Source organism: Neolamprologus multifasciatus, chromosome 19 (assembly GCF_963576455.1).
Source record: "Neolamprologus multifasciatus chromosome 19, fNeoMul1.2, whole genome shotgun sequence".
Classification (NCBI taxonomy): Eukaryota; Metazoa; Chordata; class Actinopteri; order Cichliformes; family Cichlidae; genus Neolamprologus; species Neolamprologus multifasciatus.
Window position 1 is genome coordinate 8361372 of NC_140457.1, and position 18614 is coordinate 8379985.

Below are 18614 nucleotides of genomic sequence, written 5' to 3' on the forward strand. Positions count from 1 at the left end.
CTTTTTTAAAAATTACTTCTGACAAAAAAGTCTCATTTCTGCTGTTTAATACTGAAGAAATGCAAACTTTTTAAAATTATATGAAATTGCAAAATGAATAGTTTTGTCTCTAATTAAACCTCTGTAACGTTGCTGTGCTTTACTTCAGCAGCATCAGGTAATGTGACTGCAGAAAATGTTAAGGTGGTTATCTGCTATAAAAAGCCAGGCCAGGAAAATCTCCATGTTTTTCTGTGTTTTATGCTCAGTTACTTTGACACAAAGACATCTGATGTGATGCATACACCCTTGATAAAGTCTTACAAGCGTCAGCTTTCTTTTTATAGATATAAAAATATGGATATGTCCTGATAAATGATCAGAATTATAATATTTCTGACTGTCTGGGGCAAAATTTCCCCGATTCAAATGGAATTGAACCGGGACCTTGTGAATCTGAATCGAATCGATCGTAGAAATAAGCTATGATCACCCCCCCCCCACACACACACACACACACGCACGGTGGCACTGTGACATGGTCACTCTCTGCGGTAGAGTATCACTTCCTGTTTCAGCACATAGTTGTATTTTTGTGTAGCAATTTACAAGGTTATTATCGTTAACGAAAACTAACGAAATAACGAAAACTAGAAGTGAAAAAACATTTTCGTTAACGGAAATAAAAATAAAAACAAAAAAAGGAAAACTAACTAAAACTGGAATGAGTGTTCACAAAACTAACTAAAATTAACTGAATTTATAGCAAAAATGTCTTTAGTTTTCGTTGATGTGTGCGTGTCATACAATAGTCAAGGGTGAAAATGAAGTTTAGTTTCCAGGTTTTTTTCATGCTGTGTCTAATTATGCCAGCAGGTGGCAAGTACGTTAGTCGAGTCGTCTGTGTTGCTGCTCCGTCCACGCGCAGAATCGTGTCAGGAAAAGTCGGAAGAAAGCGCCAGAGTCCAATTTGGGATTACTTTGAATATGATTGTGTTTTGGATAAAGCAAGTGTCTTGTAGTGGAAAGAGACAAATTATGAGGGACATTTCTAAAGGGAAAAAAATCCCACAAACCTTAAAGTGCACTTGAAAAGCTCACACAAGAAGGCTAACCTAGCTTACCTTGAGAAGGTAAGGGAGCACACTCAACCCTCATCCCCAGAAAACAGAAGCTAACCCCAGGCAAGGCAGCGTGATGCATCCCGAGACAACAGGACGGGGATATCTACACAACTGTGTGAGTCAATTGCCTTCAAAAAGTTTATCAATTCACTTGAACCACAATTACGAACACCCGGTGCTGCGAGAGTTAATAGTGTCATTGGGGCCAAGATATACATTTTATAGTTGCCTGGTATCAATGGTTGTTCATCTGCCTTTATTTATTTATTTAAAGAACCCATAGGTGGGAATGTGAGTTGTCTATCTCTGCGTGTTAGCCCTGCGACAGACAGGCGACCTGTGCAGGGTATGGTAGCTGGAATAGCAACATACCCAAGGATAAGCAGAAAAGAATTACTGATATGATGAAACTGGGATTTTGTTACACTTAATTATTGCAAACACAACTAAAACTATAACTGAAGCTAATCAAAACTAAACTGAAACTAAGGATTTTCAAAAAAATAACTAAACTAGCAAACAATTGGTAAAAACTAATTAAAACTGATATAAAATTGAAAATCTGAAGTCAAAACTAAATAAAAATAAAAACTAATGAAAATTGCAAAACTATTAAAACCCTGGCAATTTAATTAAAAAACTTACAGATAACTTCTTATTTCATGGTGTAATTTTCACGTGCTTAATTAGCAGCACACTCTGTGTATTCACTCGCAAAATAATGTTGACAATATTCACACACTGGTCTTTAACGTTTCGCTAGCTTACCTTAGCTCGTAGCCGACTCGTTAGCAGCATGGCCTCTTCACCCGTCTCTTCTTCTGCTCATTGTGTCAGATGTTTAGTTAATCCTCGGCCTCGATACTTGTAATAAATGTAGCCTATCTGCAGCTCTGGAGGCCAGGTTTACTGAATTGGAGACTCGGCTTCGCACCGTTGAAAAACTCGTAGCTAGCCAGGCCCCTGTAGCCGTTAAGGCAGAAGGTAGCGTAGGCCCCGCTAGCTGACCCCCGACCGACTGTCCCGAGCAGCCGGGGAAGCAGGATGGCTGACTGACGGCAAGGAGGAAGCCTAGTCCTAAACAGAAACCCCTGGTACACCACCAACCTTTTGGTGTCTATGTGTCTAACCGCGTTTTTCACTCAGCACCACATGTGCCGGGGATCAAACTTTCGTAATTGGTGTTCTGAGACGTGAAGCTAGAGATACCAGCAACCGTGGTAAATTTTCTTCCAAAGTGGGAAGAAGGCATAGCATATATTTTCACTGCTTTGCAGATGACACCCAACTTTATCTATCCATGAAGCCAGAGAACACACACCAATTAGTTAAACTGCAGGAATGTCTTAAAGACATAAAGACCTGGATGACCTCTAATTTTCTACTTCTAAATTAAGAAAGATGGCATTGTGTACTGGATGGCATTACCGTGGCCTCCAGTATCACTGTGAGCAACCTTTGAGTCATATTTGACCAGGATGTGTCCTTCAATGCACATATTAAAGACATAAGAAGGACTGAATCCAAAGTCCTGCTCCTCACATAAAGGTCTTAAACATAGAGGCCCCATCTTAACTTAATTACCTTATAGTATATCACCCCATTAGAGCACTTAGCTCTTGTTCTGCAGGCTTACCTGTTGTTCCTAGAGTAATAAAAAGTAGAATGGGAGGCAGAGCCTTAAGTTTTCAGGCCCCTCTTCTATGGAGCCAGCCTCCAGACACTATCTCTACTTTTAAGATTAAGTTTAAACTTTCCTTTTTGCTAAAGCATATAGTTAGGTGCTGACCCTGAATCCTCCCTTGGTTATGCTGCAATAGGCATAGGCTGCTGGGGGGTTTCCATGATGCATTGAGTATTTCTTCTTTAGCCACCTTTCTCACTATGTGTTAACATACCTGCCTGCCTTGAATTATACTTGTTATTAATCTCTGGCTCTCTTCCACAGCATGTCTTTTATCCAGTCTTCCTACTCTCACGCCAACCAGTCGCGGCTGATGGCCGCCCCTCCCTGAGTCTGGTTCTGACTGAGGTTTCTTCCTGTTAAAAAGGGAGATTTTCCTCCCCACATTTGCCAATGTGCTTGCTCATAGGGGGCCAAATGATTGTTGGAGTTTTCTCTGTATTGTAGGGTCTACCTTACAATCTGAAGTGCCTTGAGGTGTTTGTTTTGTTGTTATGTGGCACTGTATAAATAAAACTGAATTGAACTGAACTGAGAATTTAGCATGTGAGTCTATGGGGATTGAAGACAGCCTCAAGAGGCCATTAAAGGAACTGCAGTTTTTGTCAGTTTTATGACGTCTTCACTTTTCAAGGGGAAAGAATTCAGTGTCCAATTTCTAAACTATTTTTAATGCACTGTGAGAGCTTGAGTAGATTTAAATAAATCCATTATTGTATCTTTGCTAAATTTGATGTATTCTAATAAAAGCATGGTGTGGAAATCCCCCCCCCCCCCAATCGTAAAATTACCATAGTTTTATTAAATACATGTTGAAATACAGCCATACAAGCACACAACCTTTAACTATCATATTTGTGCCATTCTCTGTAATATTAAGGTAAAAAGAATGAATCTGCAAATTCTACATACTTGGTCTGAAATGCTAAGATTAAGATTTTGTCATGTGCCTTTTCTTATTTTGTCCTTCTGGATTTGCATGGCAGGCCTGGTGTGATTTAAACAGTAGCACAGATGGAGGTTCATTTGCCTGCAATGCAGCACGAGAAGCCAAAAGCAGGTAAAGCCTGAGCAGTGTCTGTCCCCAGCTGCATAGGTTGAGACATTTGCCAAGATGGGAGTAAAGGAAAAGTTAAGTCTGATGCAGATCCCCTCCATTCTTCTGCTCGGCTTTGTTTATGTGGCATATGTGCTGATCGGTGGGGTGGTTTTCTGGAAGTTGGAGGGAGAACTCGGAATGAAGGACGTCAGCTACTTGCTTGAAAAAAAAGAAAGGCTCCTTAGCACATACCCATGTCTCAACCAAGCTGGCCTGGAGGCCGTAGCTCAGGTGAGAAACAAAAATGTGGAAATGAAACAAACTGTTTCTATACATATCTGCAATTTATGATTGCGTGTTTTGATAGACCTTTTCTGCAGCTTTCTCTACCACTGTATTTACATCTTAACCACAACCATAATGATTTTGCATTTTTATATTCCTTTATGGAGACAGTCCACCATTGTGGAACATTGAAAGCATATGTTTAAGTTATGAAGGGTTTTTAAACTGTCTGGATCACTATGAATTTACAGGTAGGGCATTCTGGAGTCTGGCACTGTTGAGCTTATTGGGTTGAGAAATAAGTGTTACTAGATGCATTTATATATTTATACATTGACAGAAGGAACTAATTTATTACAGTTTGCTTTTTGGAACTATCCAGTGATTAGATATAAATATATGCTTAAGGTGGCTTAGTATATATTGATATATGTTGTTTGTGAACTTTGAAAATGTTTCCTACCATAAATTTGTTAATTTACTTCAACAAATTTTTATGTTTTTTGTTATAATAATTTGACAGTAATTTGTGGTAATTTTACACTAATCAAAACACTGTAACTATATGTAATAATTATATTTTGTTCATGTTTGCTTGTTTGTTTGATTTTTATTTTACTCCTGTATGGATAAAAGTCATTGTTATCTATAGTTAATTGCAATGTTTTACAATTGCTGTCATGGGTAAGGAAAATTGTGTAGGTATGATAAAATATTAGCGCTAAAACGTTTGTACCATCAAACTGAGCACACATTGGTAAAACGCTGCCCCCTGGTGGTGAAAGTTTGATTACCTACATTTTGAAGAGGGTAATTAGAAAAAGAACATTCAAAATAGATGTGCAGGGTGTTTATGTGCTCAGTCTTTTATACCTTCAGTAAATTATTTAAGTGACTGGCAACAGTAATGGGTCAAAACAGGTGAAAATGAGCTTGAGTTATAAACTTGTTTTCATGCGACAAGGAAAACAAGCTTACATGCAAATAGCAGCTCCTTCAGACATTCCCAGCTGCGCTTGCTTTGCCTGTGACTTGTGACCAGACTTCACTTATGAAGCTTTACATTTTATACTCAATTTTCCATGAAACTCATAAACTTCATTTAAAGGTAGAAAGTCGTCCTCAAAAATGAATATTATACTGCATGTAGGAGTAGAAATGGTAATCACACTGTAATAAATGGCTGAAACTTTCCGCCTGGTGATGTAAGCTGCTTTGATTTGCATTGTGTCAAAGCAAATGCAGACAGCTTGTAAAGTTGGTTTGTTGATTGTTTTTAGTTGCTAATGTTTTTATTCCTTTCTTGCCATACATACATATATATATTGCATTTCATATCTTTTTTCTTTTCTTTTTTTTACTTTATCTTAATTTTAACTTTTTTTCTTATTGATTTACCTTCTGCTGCTTTCTGTCTGATATCAAGGTCATTGTGTTTTTAATACCTCTTTAACAAGGTGGATCACTATGCAAAGCAGTTATGTAATTGTGACTCATAAGGTCTTATGGGAAATGTTCCTGTCAGGTCAAGAACTAGTGAAAACCAAGATAAAAATGTGGGCATTATTATTTTTATTATAGTTATTACTTCTATTATTGTTAATTTGTTTTCCAGGTTGTTAAAGACGCATCAAAGGTGGGCCTGAGTTTGAAAAGCAACGACACGGCAGACGGCTTCTGGAAATTCACCAGCTCAGCTGTGTTTGCTGCCACTGTGGTCACAACTATAGGTCAGCTATGAGGGACGTGAACAACCATATATATATATATATATATATATATATATATTTTCTTCCCATTCTCATTTAAATGTTAAATGTTTTTCCTTTATTTTCATGACTATCTCCATTGTAGATTCTCACTGAAGGCTAAAAACTATGAATGAACACATATGGAATTATGTAGTAAACAAAAAAAGTATGAAAAGATTCAAAACATGTTTGATATTTTAGATTCTTCAAAATGGTTGCCCTTTACTTTGGTTACTGCTTTGCTCACTCTTGGCATTCTCTCAATGAGTTTCGTGAGGTAGTCGCCTGAAATGCTTTTCCAACAGCCTTGAAAGAGTTTCCAGAGATGCTGAGAACTTCTTGGCCCTTTTGCCTTCACTCTGCAGTTAATCTCATCCCAAACCATCTCAATTGGGTTTAGGTCAGGTGACTGTGGAAGCCAGGCCATCTGGTGCAGCACTCCATCTCTCTCCTTAGTCAAATAGCCCTTAAACAGCCCAGAGATGTTTTGGGGTCATTGTCCTGTTTAAAAATGAGTGATGGTCCAACTAAACACAAACCATATCGGATGGCATGTTGCTCCAGGATGCTGTGGTAGCCATGCTGGTTCAGTGTGCCCTTCATTTTGAATAAATCCCCAACAGTGTTACCAGCAAAGCACCCCAACACCATCACCCCTCCTCCATGCTTCACCTTTTCTGTGTCGCACAAAGACACGGCGAGTGGAACCAAATATCTCAAATTTGGACTCATCACACCAAAGCACAGATGTCCACTGGTCTCATGTCCGTTCCTTGTGTTTCTTGGCCCAGACAAATCTCTTCTGCTCTTTACTTTTCCTTAGTAGTGGTTTGTTTGCAGCTATTTGACCATAGAGGCCTGTTGTGCACAGTCTTCTCTGAACAGTTGATGTAGAGATGTGTCTGCTACTGGAACTCTATGTGGCATTTATCTGGGCTCTGATCTGAGGTGCTGTTAACTTGGGATTTCTGAGGCTGGTGACTCAGATGAATTTATCCTCAGAGGTGACTCTTGGTCTTCCTTTCCTGGGGCCATCCTCATGTGAGCCAGTTTCATCGTAGCGCTTATGGTTTTTGCAACTGCAGTTCTTAAAGTAATAATGGACGGTGGTTCCTCTTTACTTAGCTTATTGGTTCCTGCCATGAGTTTTTAATATAATCTATCTATCAGTTTTTATCACTGTTGCCATAATACATAATTCCATCTTGGTTCATATAGTCGATGTCTTCAGTATGTATCTACAGTGTAGAAAGTAGTAAAAATAAAGAAAAGTGAAGGGGTGATCTTCACCAAAGAAGCAAAAATGTGAAGGAAAGAGACAGTGCTACCAATGAAATGTCATCCTCTTCCTCCTCACCTCAAGCCTGATCTCCTGAACCGGAGATCAGGTTCAGGAGGTTCAATAATCATGTATTAGAGCCAGGGCTCTAATACATGACAGCCTGCTTACATGTGCGCATTCATTCTTGAAATTCTCGCTGTTACAGCAGATTTAGCATGTGACTGTCCGATTTCCAGACAGCTGACAAGAAGCCCACTAAACAATAACAACAACTGGTTGCAAGCTAATGTTATTCCTGCTAATATTATAGGCACTTTCTCTCTGAGAAACAGATCGATTACATTGTCACATTGTATGAGAGTTTAATCTGTAAGTGTCAGAGTACAACAATGTAAGATCGATGTCAAAGACGGCTTCACTGCAGCTAACAGCTTAACAACAGAAAAGTTCAGGATATCTGTAATGACTCACCTATTACGATCGGGGCGATCGTGGCTCAAGAGTTGGCAGCTCGTCTTGTAATCGGAAGGTTGCTGGTTCGAGCCCCGGCTCGGTCATTGTGTCCTTGGGCAAGACACCTCACCCGTTGCCTACTGGTGGTGGTCAGAGGGCCTGGTGGCGCCAGTGTCCAGCAGCCTCGCCTCCATCAGTGCGCCCCAGGGTGGCTGTGGCTACAATGTAGCTTGCCATCACCAGTGTGTGAATGGGTGGATGACTGGATGTGTAAAGCGCTTTGGGGTCCTTAGGGACTAGTAAAGCGCTATACAAATACAGGCCATTTATTTACAATTTTAGTATCGCTTTCATTGGGCAGACGTTAACTTTACTGACTCATTTTTGGAGTCCTTTCGCAAAGTTTTATAGCCTCTTATCATGTAAATAGTTGAGCATCTCACCCGGCATTGATAGCTGAGGTAAAAAGTAGCCCGACAACTTAGAGAAAACTCCCAGGCAGATCTGGTCTAGAGTCACTTTGTTATCTAAATGCACTCACTACCAATGAAACTTAAAATACCAAAAAAAAATATTTAAAATATTTGACTGTATTAGTTTTTTTTTATCCTGATTTATTGTGTAAGTGTTGATATTATTTAAATATGTTAAAATATAGTGTGCACAAAAATGTCGTTGTTTTTTATAGCCATAGAAACATGCCTTTATGAGGTACAACAGCCCCCGTAGCTACGGATATGCACTTGCAGGTAGAGGGAGAAAAAGGAATTTGACTGACATCTAATTGTGATATTTTGAACACTATAACTTTAAAGGTTTGCTTTAAACAATGCAGTACACTCCTCCATAGTACCATTCTCCTTCCACCACAGTAACAGTTTAAAGTTTTTCAGGTTATGGGAACATGTTTCCCAGCACTACAGGTGGCCAGATCTTCTGCGTGTTCTTTGCGCTCTTCGGTATACCACTCAACATTGTGGTTCTCAACAGAGTGGGCAAGTACATCCTAGTCATAGTGAGGAACATCTCAGACTTCTTCGAGAAAAAGAGTAGTCGAAAAGTAAGGATGTCCTGATTTTAGATAAACCTTTTCAAAAGGAGCGATGATTCTTTAGAGGATGACTAACACTGCTTCTCTTTCCCATGTCTTGCTGCAGACATGTACCCGCTTTTTCATCCACTTTGTATGTTACGTCTGCGGAGTGGCTCTTTTCTTCATCATGCCCATGATTGTGTTCAAGCAGCAAGAGGGCTGGACATATGCAGAGGCCATCTACTACTGCTTCATCAGCCTCAGCACCATCGGCTTTGGAGATTTTGTGGCAGGTAAAGCAGAATTGTGTTTTTTGTTTAGAACAGACGTGACACCAATCGAGTCAAGAAACAGCATGAAAAAAGAAGTGCTGTGGTGTAGATGAGTACTAAAACAGCTTGCACTTGAGCAGCAGCTCCAGGCAGACTAAGGGAGCTTAAATAGCAGTCCTACGTAAGACTTGTCAGCATTTGCTCGGTTTCTGCAAGATAGAATTGCCTGTAAAAATGGAAAGTCATACCTGATTTCGCAATTTAAGGTCTCATATTTAGTGTGAAATTTGTATGCACCTCTTGGCCTCTTCCGGTCCTATTTTAACACATTGACATTGATGGTAAAATCATAGGCAAACTTGTGCACAGAGTAAATATTAACTTTAGCGTCAGAGTAACCTGACTTTAAAATCATTCAGCACTGATTATCAACACTGGGTCTCTAACTCCCGTCTATAATTTTAAGAAAGCTGTTACTCCATAATTTTTATCAACATTCACAGATATCATTTCATTAATTCTGTACATACGTATATTCAGAATTCTTGTTGGCAAGGAACCAGATCTTTGGTACTTGGAGCTTCTGGGTTCCTGTTTGCAGTCCATGTTTTATTGACTAATCAGTTTGAGCCTGTTTGAGCAGGCTTTGTTTGTGCACAGATACAAATGGAATGGTATTTGCCTAAATGCCTCGGATAACCAGTAAAATATCTTTATAATTTCCAGTTCTAAAAAAAATGTCATCTGCATTCGCTGTCCAGAACAGGAAGTCTCGAACTCATTCATTGGCTAAACCAGTCACTCTAAGAAATTACCAATACAAAGTGGATGACAGATAATACGTATAGTATATGTACGTATTATGGGTCCCATTTTACGTTTAGAAACTTTAGCACACTTTGCTCACCTTTCACCCTGCTTATCAAATTTGCATCTATGCAAGTTGGTTCTTTTCTCTGGAATCCAGGGACATTGTTTAGGAGGAAGTTAGAAGAGGACTTCTAAGAAGTGATTTAGGAAAAGTGGTTCAGTGGTGCACAGTGAGAAAACCTTGAAAAAGTATAAGCCACGTTTTAGAAATGATCGCATTCTGATCACATCTGTTTTGTATACTCGACTCAAACTGAATTCTATCTTGTAAAATCCCCAAATCCTTTCTTCTTTCCAGATAGCAATCCAGACAAATATTACCCAAAATGGTACAGCGTCCTCATGGCCTCGTGGATCTTCTTTGGCATGGCCTGGCTGGCGCTGGTTATCAACCACTCAATCGAAATCCTGGAGCGGCTCAACAACTACTTTAAAAAGCAGTTCAAAAAGAATGATAATCAGCAGGGGGATGAGGCAGGCGGTACAGCTGATAAAAACCCAGAGACACAGATGGAGGAGGAAGACGAGATCACCCAGCCTCCAGTTACTGAGTCCACCTAGTTATAGAGTTGCCTACATCTGTCTGTGGTGATTTGATACGTGCCTGAGTTATTGTTTGTCAGTTTTAGACATTTTCTCCGTAACTGCCACTAAACTATTGGCTCATTTTTGTTGAGTCAGGTTTATGTGACAGCAGCATTCACGCACTGTTTAAGTGCCTCTTGTTAATCTAAAACCCTTTAGATTAAAGTTTAGAGAAGGACTCAGCACTTCTGTCTGTCTGTGGTCTAGTAGACAGGACAGTCAGCCTGTTTCCTATACTTAATCAGCTGACCACAAGTCATTTACCAACTCCGTGGCACCAGCTTGGCTGTAGTCAAAGCCACAGTCTTTTAAAATGATCTACTTTGCATGGTATAGGGACTCCGTGGCCCACAGAGGCCTGGGGATTATTATTATTCATCATATTTTAAGAGGTGGTGGAATTTCCTAGGTTATAAAATACAGTAAAGTAAATTAACTGGCCTTACAGAAGAGCAAGAGAAGGAATTTTTATTTCATTTGTCAAGATGTAAAAAGTTTTTGTCTTAAGTATTGTTTTAACACTTCCAAACCAAATTAAAAATATTTATTAAAAGGGACCTGCTCTGCTTTTCCTTATTGTCTGTCAGACTCTTCTAACTGCTGAGGTTCACATTTATTCTACTCTTAGAACAGAAGTCCCTCCAACAATCGCCTCATAGTGCATTCAGACAAGTGATCGATGCTGTTAATTACAATAAAATCCTTTTGGTTTGTTTGTTTGTTTGCCCTGCAATGGGCATGGTTCATTGCATGAATTTATTTTTAGATATGTCACATTTCAGTCTACCTCTTGGGATCTGGGCAAGGTTCAGATAGTCAGTCTTAGGAAGTTTCCTCACTGAGTTTAATTTACCCTGAAATAACTGATTTATTTTATTTCAATTCTGTAAATTAAGATTGCTGATCAGAGTAAAATCAAGGGTCACCATGATTTAGTTTGCATTAGTTACAGACATTTAGTAACTTTAGACTTCACTAACAGGAGGTCTTTGTGAAAACAGGAGTTGCTTTGGATAACCTTTCCATTAGGAAGGGCAACATGAATGGACAACATGAGCAGCTATTCAGAAAAATTATTCATTTTTCTGTAAAGTTGCAACCTTAATTATGAAATGTTTGTAAGACCTGCATGAAACAGCACGGTAAGGTTTTGTAGTCCATCTTCAGGGTATTGTAGTTTCACCACAGCGGACATATGTCAGTATAATTTAGGAAATTTGTGAAAGTTCTGTCAGATTCTCTGAACTGCGTTCTTCATAAATTCTCCTTCACATCTTGTCTTCACTTCATTAAATTTTAAATGGAAATAAAAGTGATTAGAAAGACGAAACATGAGTATGGCTGCAAGTCACATCTGTGTCTATGTCCACTAGGTAGCGCCGCTGTACCAATAGTGTACAAACTGGCTGTTAAAAACAGAAACAAAGCAATAAATACAAAGTGTGGAGAGAAATTACTGCCAAATTAAAGGCAAACAAACCAAAACACACTGGTTTCCTCACTTCCTTTCATGCTTTCTATGCTGCCATAGCACAGCATACAGTATCGGTCAGTATCCTAATGTTCACATACAAAGTCAGCACTGAGGAGGAGAAAATGAGAAAGACAGATGGTGGAGAGGAAAACTGAATGCGTGGAAAAGTGTTGGCATTAAAGGTGAAGGATGGAGGTGATGGAAAAAGGATAAATATCTGAGGGAAAGTGAGAAAACCCCCAGATGGAGAGGAGGCAGTGATTTTTTTTTCTGCAAGGAAAAATCAAAAATAGTTGGGCCCCAAACTTGGAGCCAGAGTTATGACAGCTTCATGTTAGATCATCAGTTTTTATTTTTAGTGTTTATCATACAGTTGAGATTCGTTTAAGTTCATTTCCAGAGTGAGTTTTTGTCCCCAGTCCTAACTGACTTCTTTCTTCCCATTGCTGGTCCTGGTGCCTTTTGAAATTCAGCCCACATATGTTCGCATCTGAGAACCAGTTATGTAATGTTATTGTCAGATGGTATCACTTTATGGTCAGGTTTATGTTGTGATTGCATTTATTCATGTAAGGAAAAACACAAAATACAGCAAGAGCTCAGATATAATGGAGAAAAGTCTCAGGGGTTCTGTGTTGCCTAGTTACACAGATAAAGACACGATCTACTCTTCTTCCTGTTATCTTGGTGTGGTTCACGTTCGTGTGTCACCTGGTCACTGTAGTGAAAATTTCAAACAGTGTTTTTGGGATTTTTTTTTTTTTTTTTTTAGGAATTTTACACATCTCAGTAATGTTACTAGCAGAATAAGAACAAAATCAGATGCCTACAAACTACTTGATTTACAGACTAACAGCTTGCAATTCATCTGTCAGCTAGCGTCAGCTAACACTGGCCAGAATGTTGGCTAATATGTAGCCAACATATGAGACAAACAAACAAAATATGAGACCTATTTTTACCCACTCAGACCCTCTGCTTTGGTTAAACAGTAAATGTGACAGCAAACTTAGGGTTTGTGCAGATTTTATATATGACTGAGATTTTACTGTTATGTAAATACTGTATTGTGTGCTTCGGTGTAAGTGATTAAATCTTATAAATCATTTGCTTATATTGTTTCCTACAGCACAAACAAGGCTGCAGGCTGCAAAAACCAGGTGACACTGTTATTATAACCGACAGCAATGTGAACCTGAATATTTCTCAATGGGATACACTGCTGCTAAGGTTTTACTTCTTTATTAAACGTGCAGAGGAATGTCACAAACCTGCAGATGTTTTAATATCCACTTAAGGCTGGCTCCAAAAGTGAGTCAGTTTCCATAGACTCCCATGTTAACATATCCAACTACCCATACAACACCTTGCTACTCATTTGAGCACTCAAAGTGCTTTCTTACTACAAGTCTCTTTCACCCAGTCTCCCACACACATTCATGCAACACTTTTATCTATTTCTGAGCACTTTCACACACGCTCAGGCTATGATCCTGAAAAACAATCAATCCCACTAGTGGAAGTTAAAGTTGGCTCTATTTAGTTTCCATTTACCTTTTATTGTTTGAAACTATCCAATTTCAGTTTTGTTTACTAGTTTAAGTCTTAGTTTTATTTTTTATGTTAAATTTCTTTTGAATAGAATAAATAATTTTTTGACACGAAAGCAGGCTGAGGGGTGGATGCATATATGGGCAGCTGTAGCTCAGGAGGTATCCACGTCTAACAGCCTGAAGGTCAGTGGGCCAATCCCTGCACCCTCAAAGCTGCTTATCAACGTATCTTTGGACAAGATGCTGAACCGCGAGTTAAAATTGCTTATGCATAAATGAAAGCACATGTAGGTAAATTATCACAAGTAGCAGTCCATTACCATCCTGCATTCATGTAGTGAGCTCATTCATATGTCATTATAGGTCAAATATAATAGAAGATAAAAAACAATCTCTGGTTTAACATGTCGAAAATGTTTAAAAATGACTTTTATGAAATTATTTTAACAAGGAATCGTGGCTGTAACGCCAGCCTTGGATCAAAGTGTAGGTAAAAATGTTATTTAAAATATTAGCATATGAACATTTAAAATATTTAATGTTTAAGTGCTATAACCCAAAATGTACTTTTTGAAGCTTTTACCAAGTGAATTATCAGAAAACAGTCAAAACATCCAGTGCTTGTTTTTATTACTGTACATCATAAACATTAAACTGATTCAGTTTTGCTTTTGAAACTATTGTAATCTCATTATATCAATGAAAAGACATGATTTTGGATTTAGATTGCAATGAGCTATGCGAGTGGTGCTTTTGGTGGAATTTTTTAACAGAGCTTAAATGTAGTTTTTGGCCCTAAAAAATTCATGCAACATCTACATAGCAGCTGGAGAAATACGGCAATAAAAAGTGTCAAATTCTACCCCCCATTTACCTAATAGCCATGGCCTCATTGACTAGGATTAGGATTCAACTTTATTGTCATTACACATGTATGAATACAGAGTAACGAAATACAGTTTATACAGTGAAATTCCAAAAAGACAATTTGCTTATTCTGATTGGCTCAGATGGGAAGCACTTCCTGATTTCTATCAAATAATCCAGCTAGCAGTGGGAGAAAACCTGAGAAATTAAGGTGAATATAACTGCAATGAGAATCACTTTAGGGCTTGTTGTCTATGTGACTATGGGTAGTCATATTTTGTTGAGTCATTCACAGATAAAATATTCTGTGCCCTAAATCTTTTGTAGAACATTAAAAGCGTGGTAATTATTAATAGCTGATACTTAGTGTTGGTTATAGTAGCTGGCTGCAGTATCTTTTACCTTTGTTGTGTTGTGTGGACCACATGTCTGCATGTGACTAAAGATGACTGGATTATTGACCTCCTGATGTTATCAGTTATTCTTTCTCCCTGTAGCAAAAACCCTCTAAACAGATGCTAAAGACAACTTTACTAAACAGCTTTTTGTGACATAGCTGTCTATGTTGTTACACTTATAACAGAAAAAACAGGAATTCATGGTTATAATTAGGTTAACCTCTTAAGCCCCAAGCCTACCTGATCTCCTGCTTTTTGCCCCGTATCAGGGGGCGTTGGGGCTTAAGAGGTTAAATGAAGTGACAAAAGCCTGGAGGAGAAAAAAAAGACATTTCACCTTTTATTTTTCATTTCAAACAGCCCATCTCTGTCACCCAGACCCTACGTGCTACTTTTATTTTTATGCAGGAGTGCTACTTGAAAAAGTATAAGCCACTAGCTTGCTTAATGCCATGTTAGTTTTCAGGTTCCCGTTGACATCATTATATATGTATGGAGGACCAAAACAGCCAAAATCATATAACGGATAAAAAATTCCCTGACACAAATAAATATGCCAAATAAATGTACATAAAAAATAGACTTTTTTTTTTTTTTTTTTTTTAGATATTTCTGATATCTCAGATATTTATTTCTGAAATATGACATAATTTGGTCATCTTAATCAAAATTACTTAAATGCTTCTTATTTGCTTTTTTTTATTCTCTTCCAGTTTATTTCTCTTATTTATTTATTTATTTATTTATATATACATATACATGCAGTTAACCTGTTTATTTCTTTATTTCTTTCTACATTTGATTCTTGATTAACTATGTAAATAAGAGGAATGTCATTCAAAGATGGCCATTCAGTAAACTTAATGAATGCCCACAATTATTTTAGCATAATTTGCAGTGCAGTTAATTTTTATTAGTTTTGATTTCGGCACTTTCAGCCTTCCATAACAGACCAGGTATTTTTTCACAGTACTGTCTGCTGCCCAGTACTTATCTTTAGGTGGTAGGTCATTGGAGGTTAAGTTGTGGTTTGTTCATGCACACAAATTTTCCCTTTCTTTGACCAAACAGATCACATTTCGGTACTATTTTGTGATTTTCCATGAGACCAGGGTGATTCATCATGCAGATTTGCTCTCAGTGCTCCTCTGTGTGACCTGCTTGATGTTCTCTTTGACCTTTTGTGGCACCTCATTGAGAAATGTTGTTTTGAAAAACCCCAAACCCAATTTAAAAAAGAACAGATATAAAACATGAGACATTTTTCCCCACTCAGACACTCTGCTTTGTTTAAACAGTAAATGTGACAGCAAACTTGGGGTTTACTGTTATGTAAATACACTGAAGCATATAATACAGTAAGTGATTAAAGCTTATAAATCATTTGCTTATATTGTTTCCTACAGCACAAACAAGGCTGCAAAAACCAGGTGACACTGTTATTATAACCGACAGCAATGTGAACCTGAATATTTCTCAATGGGATACACTGCTGCTAAGGTTTTACTTCTTTATTAAACGTGCAGAGGAATGTCACAAACCTGCAGATGTTTTAATATCCACTTAAGGCTGGCTCCAAAAGTGAGTCAGTTTCCATAGACTCCCATGTTAACATATCCAACTTTTCAGCAGAATTGGATTGGTACCCACACAACACCTTGCTACTCATTTGAGCACTCAAAGTGCTTTCTTACTACAAGTCTCTTTCACCCAGTCTCCCACACACATTCATGCAACACTTTTATCTATTTCTGAGCACTTTCACACACGCTCAGTGTGCCAACTTGGTATTCAGTACCTTGCCCAAGGAAACGTTAACATGCAGACCGGCCATGTTGGCAAATGATCACTGTGAAAACATCTAATTCAACCCTTTATCATGACCTTTTCCTGAACTTAACAGAGCAGTTTTGGTAGCTTAACCTAAACCAAAGAAAAAAATGTATATGGATAAAAGAACAGGGCATCAACAGCAGACCTACAGGTTCTGGTGTTCTCAGGTACATGCAAATCAGGCTGCACAGTGGCTGGGCTGTGAAGAAAGACTACACTAAAGCTTGCTAGACCCTCATGCTATATCCATATGATATGATATGATATACCTTTATTAGTCCCACAAGGGGAAATAGAGTCTGTTTCTAACAGTTTGGTCTGAAATATACACATGAGTAATCTGTGGGTCATTTTGTAGGTATGCCTGTCCAGTTCCTCTTCACACACAGGAAAAGATGCTCGTCCTGCTGGTGGGTTGATGTCCTTCTATGGTCCTATCCAGCTCTCCTCGTGTAATGGCGAATTACATGAGAAGAGCTGGACAACCCATATGGAAAAGAAATAGTAAAAACTTATATGATTTACTCATGAAAGTGGCCACTTTCATGAGTAAATCATATAAGGCTTACATGATTTACTCATGAAAGTGGCCACTTTCTTATTACTTTCATATATTGTTTTAGTAAGTATCCAAAACATACAAGTTTCATTATATAATTTTTCAAGGGATCTTATATCTGTTTTCACTCTTGTATGCTTTTCATACAAGTTTCACACAAGACAGATACAAACTTTATAAGATTTATATATATCTTTTCCATATGGGAAGGCTATCCTCATGTAATTTGCCATTACACTTCCATGTATCAGTTCAGTATCGTGCCCAAGAATACTTTGGCACACACACTGGAGCAGTCAAGGATCAAACCACCAACTTTCTGATTAGTAGACAACCTGCTCTACTTCCACAGCCAGCCTAAACTTTTCTGTGGTTATGAATCATTGACCAGCAGAACATTTGCTCCAATCATGGTGATAAAAGAGAAAGAAGTCGATGCAGATAACTCTGGGTAATAAAGCTAAATCTTTTACTGCTGCAAAGGGCAAACGCTGCAGTAAAACTCCAACACTGTGACAGATAAAAGATAAATTCAGAAGTGTTTGAGGGTATTTATTGAAGGTATACCCCATTCAATGATCAGTATTTATCTACCTAAGCTGGCTCTCGTATTAGTCAACTGATATGTTTGCCTTATGCGTATCCCTCTCTCCATCCTACTCATTGGACCTCAGCTTACTGTTTTGAGCCAATGAGAAGACAAAATGCATATCCGACCTCTAAAGTGCATTATTTTCCCCTACCTTCCCCTCCTCCTCCTCTGCCAGATCTGCCTTGCTGTGACACACTTACCCTCCTTTAACCTCTCACCTCTGACGTAATACCTAGCCTCTGTTTGTGTGCATTTCTGAACCTGTCTGATCGACCGGCCTACTTGTTTACTTACGCGGCTCAAGCTGCACTTCACACAAATCCTAACAATTACTGTAATCAGGTGAACAGACAGGTAGACTCTAGCTGAGCTAACAACAGTTTGCACTGCTGCTAAAAAACTGCAGCGCAAAGATAAAGCCAAAACAGGATAGCCTCTGGTAAACTGAACAAGTCAGAGAAATTAACTCTGAATTTACACTCTATGACCGAATAGTTGTTGGGGTTTTTTGTTTTGTTTTTTTTAATATTTGGCCCTGTCTCCTTTTATTGAGGTTCTAGCATCTTTAATCAGCTTGAGGTCTGGACTTTGGCTGAACCATTGCAACCTCTTGGGGTTTTTTTTCAGCCACTCTGTTGTAGAAGTTCTGGTTAGTTTAGGATCAATGCTCTCTCCATGACCCAGTTTAGGCCAAGCTTAGATATTGGACATTTGAGTCTAGAATACTTTGGTCAATTGAGTGACTCCAAGGTGAAAAGATCCTGCGGATGCAAAACAAGCCTAAATCATCACCCCTCCTCCACCATGTTTGATAAATGGTTTGAGGTGTTTTTGTGGTGTTTTGTGTTTGAGTTTTGCCAAAATGTAGTGCTGTGCCATGATGACTTAACATCTCCACTTTGGTCTGGTCTGTCCATAGGACACTGTTCGACAAGTCTTGTAGTTTGTTCAGTTGCAAATTTTCAAACCTAAGCTATGCTG

General features: G+C 38.5%; 1 protein-coding gene across 2 annotated transcripts; it reads left to right on the forward strand.

Annotated features, from left to right (window-relative positions):
* Window positions 1-574: 574 nt before the first annotated feature.
* LOC146495897 (potassium channel subfamily K member 17-like) lies at window positions 575-13359 on the forward strand. Of its 2 annotated transcripts, XM_085143209.1 has the most exons (6): window positions 575-3847; window positions 4007-4117; window positions 5727-5841; window positions 8491-8657; window positions 8755-8923; window positions 10071-13359. In XM_085143209.1, exons 2-6 carry the CDS (start codon window positions 4025-4027, stop codon window positions 10331-10333), a joined length of 807 nt encoding a protein of 268 aa, XP_084999335.1. In that variant the 5' UTR covers window positions 575-3847; window positions 4007-4024; the 3' UTR covers window positions 10334-13359. The 2 variants fall into 2 exon arrangements, with proteins under 2 accessions (XP_084999335.1, XP_084999334.1); XM_085143208.1 differs by having other exon boundaries at window positions 576-4117; window positions 10071-13357.
* The last annotated feature ends 5255 nt before the right edge of the window (window positions 13360-18614 follow it).